The sequence below is a fragment of the Carya illinoinensis genome, chromosome 2, assembly GCF_018687715.1.
Source record: "Carya illinoinensis cultivar Pawnee chromosome 2, C.illinoinensisPawnee_v1, whole genome shotgun sequence".
Lineage (NCBI taxonomy): Eukaryota > Viridiplantae > Streptophyta > Magnoliopsida > Fagales > Juglandaceae > Carya > Carya illinoinensis.
In genome coordinates this window covers 15,584,549-15,600,675 of record NC_056753.1, presented here as the reverse complement: position 1 = coordinate 15,600,675, position 16,127 = coordinate 15,584,549, and the positions used below count along the sequence as shown (strand labels likewise).

The window sequence follows — 16,127 nt, the reverse complement described above, 5'->3', positions numbered from 1 at the left end:
AATCATGAGCATGAGCATTAATGTCATTTAGTCCTCTTTTTTTTTTTTTTTTGAAGTATCATGGTGGGTAAATTCATGATCCTAAGGTTAGTATGAGGAATTATTCACTATCCCTAGAGCTGAATAAAATTATTTTAAGGTTAGTAGCATTTGATTCCTCTCTTTTATAATCCTAGAGGGACGAGGTGTTGTACTCATCTCGAATCTAGCATGTTATGAGAAAGTAAGCCAGATTTGAACAACATGATAAATCTTCCCTTTGGAAAAAGACTACATTTTGAAGGTGAAAGCAACGAAACAAGAAGACCTACCAGAAAAAGAATGAGTGAGTTAGACAATCTCCACCTGAACGAAAAATATAACTATTGTATAATTATTTATGCTATAACTTAAACATGCATAGAATGACTAACAAATGAGACGCAACTTTTTGTATAGTAACAGCAGCAGCCGAAGACACGCATTTGCACGTTCACCCTCAGCGAGTGTGTGCACTGTGCAGGGACGAATTCAGGGGGGCCAATGCATAATATTTTCATTTAATAGTGATCTGACAGAAAACAAAAAAGAGCACCAATGGCATATCATGAGGAAACATGTTACAATTGTTTGGGATTTTACATAAATTGGGGGGTCATATATATTTTTCAAATACAACCAGATTCACTATCTCAACAGATTGGATTATAACAATCTGCAAAAGAAAGAAAAGGTAAGGAAAGAAAATCCATCTCAATTCTCACTATGCACACTATATAATCACAGGTATGTATCACTAAAGAGATGATGAGCTCATCTTCTATCATTTGAACATGCCACCAAACCCGCCTTTCTTCTTCCTACTTGCTGCACCCATTTGAAAAAGGAATATAATATTGCAATGCACATCGTTATGGAGATCAAACCAAATCAGGGCAGCTCCATCCTCACTAGCATTATACATCTGTCACTGTTTCTTCCTATCACTGCACTGCACCCGCAAAGAACATGAAAATTGGATTATTTTCAACTTTCACCTATTTATTCTTCTTTTTTCCCCTACTAAATTTCACATTGGTGAAGGATATGAAAATTAATACAACCATAACCGATCTACAGAAATAAAAGCATGTCAAACTATGGCTAGTGTACGTGTAATCAAATGAATACATGAAATGGACCAGCTTTCTCATTCTTCTATTGGGGGCAGGTGCAAAAACAACCCCCCAAAACATCACCCACTTACTCTTTATAATTTTTATAATTTAGATGTATGGAGCTACAAATCACATAAAGCTGGATTTTATTATTACTGGTCTCCATGCAAACGTGAACTATAAGTCTTGAACAACTCAACTCACAGGCCAACAAGTGACAATAGAAGCAATAAAAAATAATATATACTTACAAAAAAAACAATATTATTCTATCACGTATCTAGTAGAATAGTTATTCTAAACACATCAGTGTATAATTTGAGTCGAGTACATTGCAAACACCAGAACAATTATTGATTTGTTTTGACCACACAAAAGACCTTAGAAAAGGCTTCCTCTCACTTACTAAAAATATAAATGAATTAATATAGGGTAAAAACAAAACAGAATTCTATGCTAGAAATGACATCTACATAAACATGGCCAAAGTGACCAACATATATTAAACACAAATATGAAAACAAATGACACACCCAATTGAAGGTATGGGTGCAGAGATACGTACTCTATATGACGATGCTATCTATGGTGTAGAAGCTCCTGTTCTATCGACTCAAATTCTTTAAGGTTTTCAACTACATTTTGTACTTTCTTCGATAACTGTTGACTGTGCTCTTCAACAATTTTCATGAATGCATTTAGCTGTTCTTGGTACGTTGCACATAACCGTTTCTTATTCCGCAGCTCAGCAGTTAGTTCCTGGATTCTTTTGTCCTTTTCATCCTACATAATAATGCACAAATCACTTGATTTCTATCAAAACTGATAATCAACAGGATTACTAATTTAGATTAATTACCAATTCAATAGGATAATCTCAATGTCAGATTTCTGTACACGCATAGACAGGACAGGTATTATATATTGAAATAGATGTACCCATACGCATATTTGTTCATGTTTCATAACATTTCAAAAGGCCGAATGGTAAAGAGATGAATTCAACAACATGATACCCCAAAGGTTAAAGTGGCCCGTCATCTAGTCAAACAGTTCAAACATTTAGCTCAAGAAGTTAAAGAAATTATATATATAACAAAAAAAGTTGATAAATTATGGAAAATATGGAATATACTATACTACAAGTATCAAAAGATACTTGCTATAAAAATGCTTGCAGAAAAAATTTCTCTCCCATTTTCATCAAATGTTTCACGGGGGTATCTCAATGCATAGAAGTGTCAAATCCAGAAGTATCAGAACACTGCATAAGTATATATCATATTAATTCAAGTGTCGCCAATGTGTCTTGCCAATCCAACAACTTGAAACTATGAAATGTGGAAGCATACAATAGTATTTTTTTCCTTTGAAGTTCCAACTTCCATGCATCGTAAAATATGCATGAAATATATAATATCAGTTGGGATCATCTAAATTTAGTGGGCATTGCTTAACAGCTGGAAGATGAGTATCACAAGATGATTCGGGAATAATTTGTGGATTACCGAATTTTTGGAGGGATGTGGGGTGAAATGGCCAAAATCCCTTCTGGCCATTTTTATTTGATCTTGTCAATGCAGTACAGCAAGAGCTTTGCATAGAAAGAGCTATATCAGAAACAGGACAGCTCTGCATGTTGATCTGATGTAGGATACTTTTCAGTATCAAGAAAGGCTTGATTGGAATACAGTGGTTTTTTAGCAGCTTAAAAAGTAAACGGTTCAAGAAAGGAGAATAAAATAAAAGTGGGTAAAGGAAGCTTTCACCTTCTAAAACATCAGCCAAAGCTTTAAATGTTTCGTTAAGAGTTGTGGCACCCCATCTCTGCACTCAGATGCTGACAAATTTGTGACTGAACAGTAAGTGTTCGTATTTCCTTTCTTTGATTCATACCCTAAACCTTAGCAATCAGACACTCCCAGAGGTTTGGTTCCGAGTTTCAATGGAGGCCACTCAATGTTACTTGGTATTTTACAAGTATTAAAGTGTCAAGTGTCAGAGTGCTCCAGTATTAAAGGCTCAATATGGTTTTGTTGAATCAACATGTTACCCATAAAAAAGGAAGTATGACATAAAATTATTATTGGTTCAAAGTCTTTTGAATTTGTAGGTGAGAAAGGCATCCCTATAGTAAGAATAAATGAAAGACGCAGGGCTGGTTTGCATGCTGTTTCACTGGGCAGTTCAACTGTTGACTGGCTGTTGGCATCTATGGCTTCTCTTCCCTGGAAGGATGGAGAGAATGGCAGAGAGGATTACTAACTATACCCGATGGACATGCGTGAAAAGGGTGGTTAGCATTCGAAGTGGAATTGAGAATGGTTGTAAAACACTTTCAAACTGTCTCATTTCACGATTACATGTGTGTTCCACCATGGAAGCCATGCAGTGATGTATCAATATTTGAGAGGAAGGAACCCCATGAGGTGACAATGGAAGCTCCGAAAGCAACAGTCATCTTTTGCTTGTATGATGAGGCGTTGAAAGGGAAAGGACCAAGCTCCGCTCTTGAAAATCTGGGCAGAGGCAGAATGGGTTATATGGAGGGTTGCATGTCTATCAGGAGCAAAGTTATATGAGGTGACTCATAATCACAGGCAGAAGAAATCAAATCTTCTGCAAGTCATGTCGAGTCAGCAGCTATTGGGATTCTTGGTGCAGTGGATGGAATGTCGAATTTCAAGGTGATGCTTAGAATGATCATGTTGGGCTTTGCATTTCATGGGTCACGGAGTGGGCTGGTTATGAGAAGAATACAGGTATTTTTAACTAAAACTTGGGCTTTCAAATCAAGTCCACATCGACTTCCTTTACTATGAAGCCACAACCAAAAGCTCAGTGGGTGCCCAAGTTGCAGATAGAGATAGCGCCATTTCTGTGGGCAGTCCACAGAAATGGATATTTCATGCTCAAAGTACGCTGATATGATGGCTAAGAGGCTTAATTTTGTTTCATTAGTGCCCACTATCCATGTAAGTATTACTATGGTGGTTGCAACAAAGCAAGCAGTCCCCTTTCATCAGCAAAGAGATCTGATTTTATTTTAGCTCACTGGGGTGGCTCTCGGTGCTGTGTATAGTCCTTCATTGGCAAGGGTGGATGTAATGTCCCAAGAAAGGCTCAAGCCACATCTGGGCCCATACTCTAAAAGAACTAGTCAATAGTACAATTAGAGCCCCTTGGAATAATTATAAGAGCAAAGCTTTTTCCTTTCAAGCAATGTGGGATCCCATCACCACTTATACTCACCAATATGGGGTATTGCAACCTAGCTCTGATACCATTTGTAACACCTCAAAGAAGGCCTAAGCCACACCTGGGCCCATACTCTAAAAGGACTAGTCAATGGTACAATAGGAGCTAGGGGTGTAACCGGTCCGGTTCGGTCCGGTTTTGTACAAAATCTAGGACCGAACCGGTAGGCACCGGTTTTGCATTTTTCAAAACCGATTACGCACCGATTTTTTTCCTAAACCAGTATTCCGGTTTTACCGGTTTCCGGTCCGGTTTGGTCCGGTTTTCCGGTTTTAATAAAATACAAATTTTTTATAAAAATTCTGTTTAAAAGAATAAACTGATTTAAAAAATTCTGTTTACCATTTACAAAAATCTGCTTTGCAAAAAAAAATCTGCTATGTAAAAAAATTCTGCTATCAAAGATCTGGCTTATAAAAAAAAGAAATCTGCTATGTAAAAAATTCTGATATAAAAAATCTGCTTTATAAAAAAAATCTGTTATATAAACAAAATTCGTTATATCAAAAACTGCTATAAAACAAAAACTAAAATAAGAAATCTAATGTAAAAAAAAAAATCTGCTATAATCCTATATTAGACGATTAGTATTAGTATATATATCAGTATTAGTTATAGCTATATAATATATTAGACAATATAATAGTATTAATATTAGACTATTAGTATAGCTATATGTTAGTGTTAGTTTTGATGATTTAGTATAACTATATTAGTATGAGTATAACTATAATCTATATTAGAATATTAGTATTAGTATATATGTGATTATTTTTTATTTGATTAAAAATTATATATAATATAAAATATATATAATATAAAATATATTATATATAATATTAATATATAAATAGTACCGGTCCGGTCCGATCTAAAACTAACCGAAACCGGACCGGTTCCGGCCGGTTTTTCATTTATGAAAACCGGTTCCGGACCGAACCGGTCCAAAACCGGCACAACCGGTCCGGTCCGGGCCGATTTTCCGGTTTATTTTTACACCCCTAATAGGAGCCCCTGGGAATCATTGTAAGAGTAAAGACTTCTCTTTCCCAAGCAATATAGGACCATTCACCACCTACACTCCCTAATAAAGGGTATCACAACGGAGATGGTTCCCTTGCCAGATTTCTTCCTATCCCCACTACCACCATCATGTGAGAGCTAATGGAGAATAGAACCATACTAGATAACGGTAGGAAGGCGATTAATTTTGCAATGGCTTTTACGGATGGCATTGGCATGAATAGGTGTGATGTACATTGTCTAGTTTGGCACTAGAACTGTATTTAGGTGTGCACCCCTTGAATTCTTGCCCCGGCATGAAGTCATCAAATTGGGTAGTTTTAAAGGCGAAGTAAATTCAACCTTGTGTGGGGTTATCATGTGAGAGCTTTGCAGAGCAGTTTGTGGCATTACCCATTGCCATCGAAGTGGGGTGGTCTCTTCAAGGGTCTCCTACTTCTATCTAATTGGGCCGAAAAGGGAATAGAGAACTAAAAGGACTATCATGCACTATCAACTATCACTCGAGTGGTAGGAATTCTAATCATTGTCGAAGCAAAGGGAGGGTGTTATTGGATTCTTTACGGAGCTAAAATAATATCTTGGAATGTTAGAGGGCTGAATTATGTCTACCAGAGCCTTAGAACAATAATATTAATCACTAGAATGTCAATGTTCTTTGTCTAGAAGATACTACCTGGAATTTGCGGCTAGAACTGTTTGAAGTTTGTGGGGATGCCATCATATTGGTTGGATTTATTTGCCTTCCAGAGAGGGGCGCACAATGGAGTTTTTCTAACATGAGAAAATAGGGTGGTAGTGAAAGTGGCATAGTGTGTGGGGGAGAACATACGATGACTTGTTCTTTAGAAATGTAGATGATGGTTTTTCCGGGGCTTTTTCAAAGTATAAAAACCCAATTCTAATAGTAACAAAAGGTATCTTTATAAGGAGTTGGCTGGCCTTTGTAGGTGATGGGAACTACCACGGTGTATCGGTGGCAATCTCACATTGTCACTTGCTTTTCGAGTGAAAGATTGTGTGGAAAACAACTTTATTTGCCATGGTGGAGTCCTTACATTTCATCTTTGAGCACGCTCTTAAGGATATCCCCTTGTTGGATTTTCTATCACGTAGTCTAACAATCAAGAGACTCCTTGTTCTAGAATGGATACATTCCTCACATCCACTAATTTTTTTTTTCATAGTAATAAGAAGTTTTATAAAGGCAAGTAAATAGGCATAGCCCAAGTACACAGGAAGTATACACGCAGAAACATCTAAATACAATCTAGAAACTAGGAGCTAGGAAAAGCTAAAAGAAAATCATGTAGATTATCCCCACTCAATACAAGAACATTTTCCCAAAGACAGAGTTCAAAAGAAAAACTCTCTAAATTCTCCCAACATCAAAACACTGCCCATTCCTTTCTAGCCATAGGCACCACATCAAACATAAAGGAATCATCTTCCAAATAGCAGCAATGCAGGTGACCACTCATAAATCCTTTCCAACAAGCCAAGAGATCCACCACCCTCTTAGGCATCACCCGAGCAATACCCAACCTGATGAAAATCTCGTCCCAAAAAATCTTGGCCACCTCACAATGCAGAAACAAATGATCAATTGATTCATCATCTTTCTTAAACAAGTAGCACTAGTCTAAACAAATACTTAAACTAAACATGGTTGAGAAATTCCCCCCAGCCATTCAGAATATATTTCCACAAACCCACACCATACACACTTCTTACTTCGTTAGAACACCAACTCCACCAAACCTTCCCCGTATTTAGCATCAATAATATTTCTCCATAACACATCCTTCTCTAAACAATACCTCCAAAGCCATTACCAAGGAGAGCTTTGTTAAAAAGACTCAAATTGCGAATCCCCAATCCTCCACAAGCAACCAATGAACAAACTTTATCCCAACTTACTAAATGGAACTTCCAATCTTCCCCACAACAGCCCCATAAAAAATTACAGAAGTAATTCTTCCCCCTTTGGACAAATAAATCCTTTTCCAACCAGCCAACCTCCTCGCTATTTTCTCAACCACTTCATCCCAAATCGACAAAGATTTATAAGGAGCGCCCAAGAGAAGGCCTAGATATCTCATAGGGAGGGATGAGATCTTGCAACCCAAAATGTTGGCCAAAACCATAGTATTCGAAATAAGGCCCACTGGAACTATTTTCGACTCAGATAAATTGACTATAAAACCAAAAACAGCTTCAAAACCTAATAAAAGGGCTCTAAAAGATCAAGGATGATCTTGATTAGGCTCATTGAAAATTTGGGAATCATCAGCAAAAAGGAGACGAAAGACCTTTAGGCTACCAAGAGAGTGCCCACCCACCAAAAAACCCAACTAGAAGCTCCCATCAACAGCCGCTTCAATCATTCTACTCAATGACAATAATAAAGAAGAAGCTTGTCTGACTATCGAAACTCATATCCACTAAGCGGAAGTGCACTTTCTTGATTTGTGTCAAAAGAGGCTCTCAAAACTTGATCGGATCATTTTCCTTTTATTCATGACTCTATAGGCATTTGAGGGGATACGAGGTACTTTAAATTCAAGAATATGTGGTTAAAAGCATAAGGTTTTGTTGACAAGTGTAACGTCCCAAAAGAAATTTGATAGAAGAATTTCTTTAGACCTTACAAAGGTCATGAAATCCCAAAGTAATTTCATGAATCAAGCGATCGATTGGGTTTTAGTCCGTTAGCACAATCAGATCTCGATCCATTATGATGACAAAATTGCCTTTTCATTTAATTAAGACACTTAGGAGTATAATTGTACGAAACAAATTGCACCATTAAACTTATGAATATTTAGGATGTTATGATGCAATAAAAAGTTACAAGTTTTTTAGGTGAATAGTAACCCTTCGGAATAGCGCCATGTGGCATTTGGTTCAAACAGTTATCAAATCGCCATGTAGAATGTCCAAATACACTTAGGATCACTAGATACTTTTTATTTGGAACACATGGTACAATCCTAGCCATCCACTTGGAAACACCAGGACCCTTGTTAAGAGGAGGACAAAGTGTGTAAGAGATGGAGTGTGAATCAAGCTTGTCATCATGCTCTCTTACATCAATCACTATTCCATCCAACCAAACCCTATTTGATGAAGTGTATACATGATTATATGCAAGTTTATGGTATGATTCAAAGCATGTTAGGATTTTATAAAATGGTTTTACATGATCTTTGAATTGGCTGTTCAAAACAATTTTTGGTTTGGTGTAGGTTGTATTTTAGCTTAGGATTTTGATTCTATGGCCATGATTTTTATGAATTTTGTTTTTAAAGCTTAGATCTATGGATTAAGAATGAGTTTTTGAAATTTTATGATTTAGATCTTTGTTGGAATGATGATGAGCATGCAAGAGTTTGATTTTAAGCATGTTATTGAGGCTCTCGGGTATGTTGTTTCTAATAAAATATTTTCCATGACATGCCATAGATTTGATGCTTAGATCTAGTTAGAACTTGAATGTGAGGTATATGGTTGTGTTCTTTCAAGAGTTATTGCATGAAAATCTAGGATCTAGTCACTTTGTTTCACATCCAAAAGCATGCATGTTCGGTTTCTAAGTTGTCATGCAAGCCAATTGTTCTATGTAGTGTTTTAAGATTTTTGCTTAATTAGTCCAGCATGCTATCATTTAGGTTTGAATGATGAACATGTTAGGAATGTTATTCATGAACTTTAGAGTCATTGGAGTTGATATGAAGTGTTATACCAAGAACAACAAGAGTTGGTTTTATTTGACTCAATCTTGATGTTTTGGCTTTTTCTTTGATGTAGTGAGGCCAAGTTTTTATGAAATGTGTGATTTAATGTTTTAACATGATTTTAGAACCAAGGATGTGAACTTTTTCAGTGCTAAATCCGGTTTAAGCATGTTAATGTGTTAAATGGACAAATAGCAACAAAAAAATGATTTTTAGCCTAGGAGTGAATAGGCCAAGAGAGAGATGTCATAGTTGGGTTTAGTTATAGAAAAAAAAAAAATTTGAGTTCACATGTGGATTTAGGGTGAAACTTACTTAAGGAATGTAAATTTTGGTCAATTTTGGAGTCCGTTTGTTTGCAAATTCCTTATTTTTAGAGGCAAATTTGTAATTTCTAATAAATCAGTAACTTTGCAAATTTGGCCCTAAGTTAGTAAGTTTTATGTTTATGAGGATTAAGTAAGATATTCTAGCCCTAGAATGTATCTCATTTCATCTTACATTCTTTTACGCTACGCTTACATATTACGCTACATTATGTAAGTTAGCTTCTTACTCACTCAAAATATTTTTACATATGTTTTTTGATAAATATATTTTTACATATGTACGGTGGTAAGATTGCATTGTTCATATTCATACTCATTTAGGCTTATTATAATTGTTTATAATATGCTATGCCATGTCGTCCATTACTATTAGAAGTTATTTTATTACATGCCACGAATGCCATGTCATCATATCTATTAGATGATTATCTGTAACATGAGATAAATGTCATGTCATAAGCATTATGTCATGAAATATTTCTAAGTTATCCAGGAGTCTTTTATTTCATCACGACCCCAAGTGATAGGATGGGGAGTTATTCTAGTGGAACGCCTCTATCCACTCTGGAGTGTTTAAATTAGATGTGGAATCCCCTAAGTTGATGAATTACAGTCAACAGGCTTCGAACGGGACCTAAGTAACTGGTTTCCAAAGCGGAGTCAGGCACCCAACGCCGATGTTGCCCCAATTACACGTCTACAAGTACAAGTTATCATGAGGTACTCGCAGCTAGTGCAGGAGCCTGTGATGTGATACAGTATTTGGCAGGAGCACACGGCCCATGGGGAGTCATAGAGTATCCATTTTCAAGTAAACAAACATGTATATGTAACAAGGTCTCATGTTCATACAAGCATGTCATGTTCAAGTCAAAGTCATGTTATTTCCATTTCAAGTCATGTCACGCATGTGCATGTCCATGTCACGAATCATGCATGCCTATTCATATTGTTGGTATTTTAGGAACTTTACTTGATAAGATTTTGTAAATCTCACTTGCTAGGTTCATCTACCATTTTCCCTGGAATGGTAGATGATGTGTCAGGGGACTGAGGATCAGGACACGACCGGCTAGATGAGGCTGAGTAGGCCACAAAAGATGCTCAAGAAGCTTATGGAGTTGATCCTCTAGCTCTTGAATTATGTTTTGGAGATCATTGCCGAGCTGTGTAAGCGGCTTAGTGTTTAGTTTAGCAATCTGTATATTATGTCTGAACTTATTGAATCATGTCTCCAGTACTACGTCGTTTTGATTACAAACTTGTTGGACAGATGTTGTATCTTTTGATGTGTGACTATTCATAAAAGTATATTATGTTTTGAAATTTAGCATTCTGGTACATTACGTATTGCTCAAAAAAAAAAAAAATCTACTGCGAATACTGCATATGCACTACATCATTAACTGTCATGAACGGGTATGTGACCTTATGTTGCATGTCCCAACGCTTCAAGCTCCGTCAAATCCCAAGTGAAGTTTAGGAGCGGCACAACAAGTTTAGACAATGATGGTATGAAAGAAAATGAATCATTATTTGAAGAAGAGAAATTAAGGAAAAAAAACAAGTGGAGAGACATCTAGAAAGGGTCGCTTTAAGGGAAGAGGTATTTGAGAGGCAGAAATGAAGGGCAATATGGTTAAAATAAGGGGACGCGCATACAAATCTTTTATATCAAGTAGCTAATTCAAATGCCATTGAGATGCTCTTGGTTGATGTTTGGTCTCTTCTAATCAAATTGAGATTAAGGCCCAATTTGGATTGAGAAACGATCTCGTTATGATCTTCTATGATTAATTATTTTCTTGTCCCAGTTTGAATCTTCTTGTTTTTCATTCCACCATAGTAGTTAGTTTTTTTTTTTTTTTTTAACTGCAACTTGTTTTTCTTAAGCCCTGTCCCCTTTTATATTGTTTCATGTTCTTTCATGTTTGGTTGTGTGTTTGATGCAGTCACTCTCTAGGGCTTTTGACTTTCGTTTTTGTAACTTGTGAACAGTCCCTGTAGTTCGCTTTCTTTGACTCAAAAATCTGAAACAATTAATATAGTCAAAGATGAAAAGGATAAAATACAACATCCTGAATCTTTTTTTTATAAGTCATATATTGACTATTGAAATGTTTTCAGTTCCCCCTTGGTTGCTGAAATAATATTTTATAATAAAAGATGAGTGGATTTGACTTCGTCATTGAACAATCTAGCTTGAAATCCAAGTCATAAATGATAAAAGGAAAACATGGGGAAATTTTTTAATAATACATAAACAACAATAATTACGGCCTGGCTATATAAGTAATTCAGCATAAAAATGTATATAAGCTTCCACCGCGTATCAAAATGGATATATGGGCAAATGATTTACAAACATTAATATAAAGGGTAATTGCAACATGATCATCTTATGGACAGAGGAGAAAAGAGAATAGTATGCTTGCCTTCAATAGCTCATAGATGTAATAACCAATGTTTTGAATACCGTACCGGATGTTATACTGGTCAAGCCACTGGAACAAAATATTTCGGTACCAGTACCGTTTCAGGATAGTCGATATATAAATAATTTATATATATAAATATATATAAAAATTATATTTCAAAATAATAGTCTATATATGAATAAATTATATATGAATACATATGTATATATAAATTATAAATAGTCTAGTCGGAATTGGGGGTCAAAAAATGAGATTACAATTTAAAAAAATAAAAAAATAAAAAAAGATAAAGGCCGAAATACCGGCCGGTATGTAGGCCGATACAGGCCGAAATCTAGGCCGGTACGGCCGGTATTTCAGCTTGTACAAAACAGGTATCATACCTGTACCAGACCAGTGACCCGTAAGGAATGTACCGGCTGTACCGGCCTAGATATTACCATTGTTTTTTAATACGGTACCAAAAACAATGGTAATATCTCATCTCATAATTACAACTTTCTCAAATTCTCACACAAAATATAATAAACAATTCAAGTTTTTCAAATCTCAAAACAATAATAATATTAAAAAATAATATTTTATTCAACTTTCATCTCAACTCACTATCCAAACCACACCTAAGAATCGTATTGTTTAGTATTATGAGCAACTTCTTTTAGTGGTTTGATTGGAGGCCCAAGCTTAATGGATTGGGACTAGAGTCCATAGAAGAAGATTTGGTCATACAGTTTGAGAGGCCATTTGAAGAGACTGAGGCCCCCAATGTGGGAAAGAGTATGATTAGTGAAAAAGTATGGGGCCTAGATGGTTTTTCTATGACTTTCTTCCAAACTTGCAAGAATGTGATTTAAGAAGACAATACAAGAATCTTCCAGGATTTTAGAAATTTTAGACATTACCAGAGTAGATTAGTGACAAAGCATTGGGCCCAGAATTCCTTGCTACTTGGTTAAATAGGTTTATTGACAAGATAATTCACAAGCCCGCTAATTGGAAGTTTCTATACCATCTACTTGGGAGAAGTTAGATATTAAAAAGGCCTGTGAGCATGTTAATCGGGAGTTTCTATACCATCTACTAGGGAGAAGTGGTTTTAGGGAGAGATCACAATAGTGGATAGCATATTCTATCACTTTGGTGCATTATTCCATAATGGTGAAGGGCACTCCCGCTAGTTTTTTCAGTAGCTCTCATGGATTGTGACAAAGTGATCATTGTCATCATTATTTTTTGCTATTGTCATGTAGGTTGTCAACAAAAGTTTATCAGTTACTGTTGATAGAGGTTCTCTATCTGACTTTTCTGAGACCACTAATAATCTTGGCATTAACATTTCCCACCTATTATTTGCAAATGACACCATCATATTTTTGTGGTGTGAATTCAGGCCACATCCGCTCATTAAGGGCAAATGTTTTTTCTTTGAAGTTATTTCTAGGTTGAAACTGAATTTGCCCAAGTCATAGTTGGTCCTTGTGAAAATGTCACTAAGGTGGATAGCATGGCTAGCTTATTGGGATGCAAGGTATCATCCTTGCCAATGAAATACCTAGGTCTCCCTTTGGGAGCATCTTTAAAGGCTAAGGGCATATTTGGATAATAAGATGAGATGAGAATTCTATGAATAGTAGTTAAATGGTTTGAATCAAGATGTTTTATTGAGTTTTCGGAAATGAGAGAAAATTTTGAATAAAAATATTATAAAATTAAAATATTGTTTCAATATTATTTTTTAATATTAATTTTGTTTCGAAATTTGAAAAATTGTATTGTTTGGAAGTTTGGAAAAGTTGTAATGATGAAGTAATGACTAGATGAAAAAGTAGTAGATTTGGAATTGAAATGTGATTTGTGTTTGAGTGATGTTTGGGAAGGAAATTATGAAAAGTTTTGAAATGAGATTCTAAGTGTCCAAACATGGTCTAAGGGCTCATTTGGGAAGTTAGATAAGATGCGAATTTTGTGAATAGTAGTGAAATGGTTTGTGAATAATAGTAAAATAATTTGAGTTAAAATATTTTATTGGGTTTTGGGAAAGGATAGGAAAAAATTGAATAAAATATTGTTAAAATATAATTTTTTAATATAATTTTTGTTTTAAAATTTGAAAAAGTAGTATCTTTTGTGTGTTATGTTTGGAAGTTTGGGAAAGTTGTAACAATTAGGCAATGATTAGATGAAAAGGTTGAAAATTTGAAATTCAAAAGTATTTGTATTTGAGTGATGTTTAGGAAGGAAATTATGAGAAGTTTTGAAATGAGATGAGATCATCTCACTTCCCAAACAAGCCCTAAGTCTATTTGGGATGTCATGATAGAGAAAATTGTGTAAATTTGGTATCCGAACTATGACCGTGTACTTGGGCTTTTGCCTATTCTTATGGTCAATAAAATCTTATTTACTGGTTAAAAAAAAAAAAAAAAAAAAACAATTCACGTCATGGTAAATTGATCCTCACTTTATTTAGTGTATTTTTCAATTAATATAATAAATAGCCTCTTGCATGTAAGACCTCTTTCTCTCTCCGATGCCCAATTTTAATGCTCGCAATTCTTCCCAAAAATCAGTAAAGAATATATGCATATTATGTGACTATCAATTGTATAAGCCAGATAAAGAATATGATCTAAATCATTAGAAGAATAAAATACAAATTCTCACTATTATGCATGTGGATAAGTAAACAAACTCAACAGGACAAGATACAAACTCCTGAACAGGTAATGGAGTGAAATAATGAGAAAAATACTGCAGCACTTAATTACATAAGAGATAAGAAAACTGACCATCGTTTGACGAGCTTCACGTGGGGACACAACAAGTGGATGATTATGGTCCTTTACAAATTTAGTTATCACCCATTTTCCAGACTTATCATACTTTACATGAATCATTGCCTTGCAACCTTCCCTTGTGCTTGGCCTTGGCTTTCTAACTGGCCCAAACTTACCACGGATGCTAACACAATGGCCCTCCTTATTACATCCAAGCCGGCGGGCAAGAATTTTCCCATCTCTTTCAGAGCGACGACAAGACATCACGCGCATGACAAATCCTACCCGACGTGCATAGTCATCATAGAATATTTTGGCAGCATCTTCGGATTCAAATTCCATACCTTCAAATGGCTCTAGAATCATCTCTCTTTCATAGAACAACTCTGCTCCAACAGAACTCTCCACAGTGCCGGCCCGCTCATCAGGATCCACTGCCACACAACATGATTTGCCTATCTTTCAAACCCATGCAGCAATCTCATATAATCTTGAAAAACAAGCCAGGTCATGCAAAATCAAAACTGAAGAAGAAGCATTCCAGTCATTACCAACAGAACATGCGAGAGTAAATATTGCAATTTCTGACGTTGCCTTTGATTCTTGATTGGAACAAAAAACAAACAAACAAAGAAAAGAACTAAACAAGAAAAAGGAAATACGCCTATGTGTAAACTTTCGTAGTAAACCAAGTAAAGCGTATAAAGAATGATTGGTATTTTCTTTTCTTCAGAGAAACCGACCAGAGCAATAAATGACTTTCTTTTTATTCTTTTCTTTTCCACCGTACAGATCAGTGCTAATTTCTTAGGCAAATTATCAAGCATCTATTGAGCACGCCCAACAATATATAAAAGTAAACTTCAAAAGTCAAACACGTATTACAGTTAATTATTCAATCTTCGTAAACTAAGACATCAAATACCACATGAAACTAGAAGTCAAAGAAATTAAAAAAAAAATGAAATTATAGCACATTTGACACGGTGTAATCAATTGCCAACTAACATTATGCAATATCAGTACAGATGAGAAAAAACCACCTAATCATACAACACCTCCCAGCAGCCCGAATAAGCGAAACCCATTGAAATTCATGCCTTTAATGCCATAAATTCACAATTTACCTATGAACTTGGGTAGCGGATTCAGAGACAGGTAGACCACGAAAAATGGAGAAAGAAACTAAGGGATTGAATGCGATGGAGAAGAGGTCATGGGTATTCTTAGAATTTCAAGAAAGAGGAGTTACTTACTTGATTTCTGTGATCGACGAGGGTGTTCGTGCCAGTGAAAGGAAGCCTGAGAGAGAGTAGCTCACTCCCTCATAGAGGCCAACCTTGTAGACAGGATTTCTAGTCTTTTGAATTTGGGGTCTGGGGCCTCTAGGCTTTCGCGAATGGTTAAAAAATAGAGTAAGACTACGCAT

At 35.7% G+C, this 16,127-nt stretch overlaps 1 protein-coding gene across 3 annotated transcripts; it reads right to left on the bottom strand.

Annotated features, from left to right (window-relative positions):
• Positions 1 to 556: 556 nt before the first annotated feature.
• Positions 557 to 16,113, bottom strand: LOC122300170 (protein FAR1-RELATED SEQUENCE 5-like). 3 transcript variants are annotated; one of them, XM_043110638.1, is made up of 4 exons: positions 15,955 to 16,113; positions 14,711 to 15,132; positions 1,702 to 1,919; positions 557 to 970 (listed from the first exon to the last, which is right to left on the bottom strand). In XM_043110638.1, coding segments are annotated over exons 1-3 (627 nt in total). In that variant the 5' UTR covers positions 15,956 to 16,113; the 3' UTR covers positions 557 to 970; positions 1,702 to 1,715. The 3 variants fall into 3 exon arrangements, with proteins under 3 accessions (XP_042966572.1, XP_042966573.1, XP_042966574.1); XM_043110639.1 differs by having other exon boundaries at positions 557 to 965; XM_043110640.1 differs by having other exon boundaries at positions 14,711 to 15,222; positions 15,955 to 16,083.
• Positions 16,114 to 16,127: the final 14 nt, after the last annotated feature.

What these genes read in the sequence shown, in the direction of transcription:
- LOC122300170 (XM_043110638.1), bottom strand. An exon ending in GTGAAGCTCGTCAAACGATG is followed by an intron (nt 1,920 to 14,710) that starts GTCAGTTTTCTT and finishes ATTATTATGTAG; the next exon opens with GATGAAAAGGACAAAAGAAT.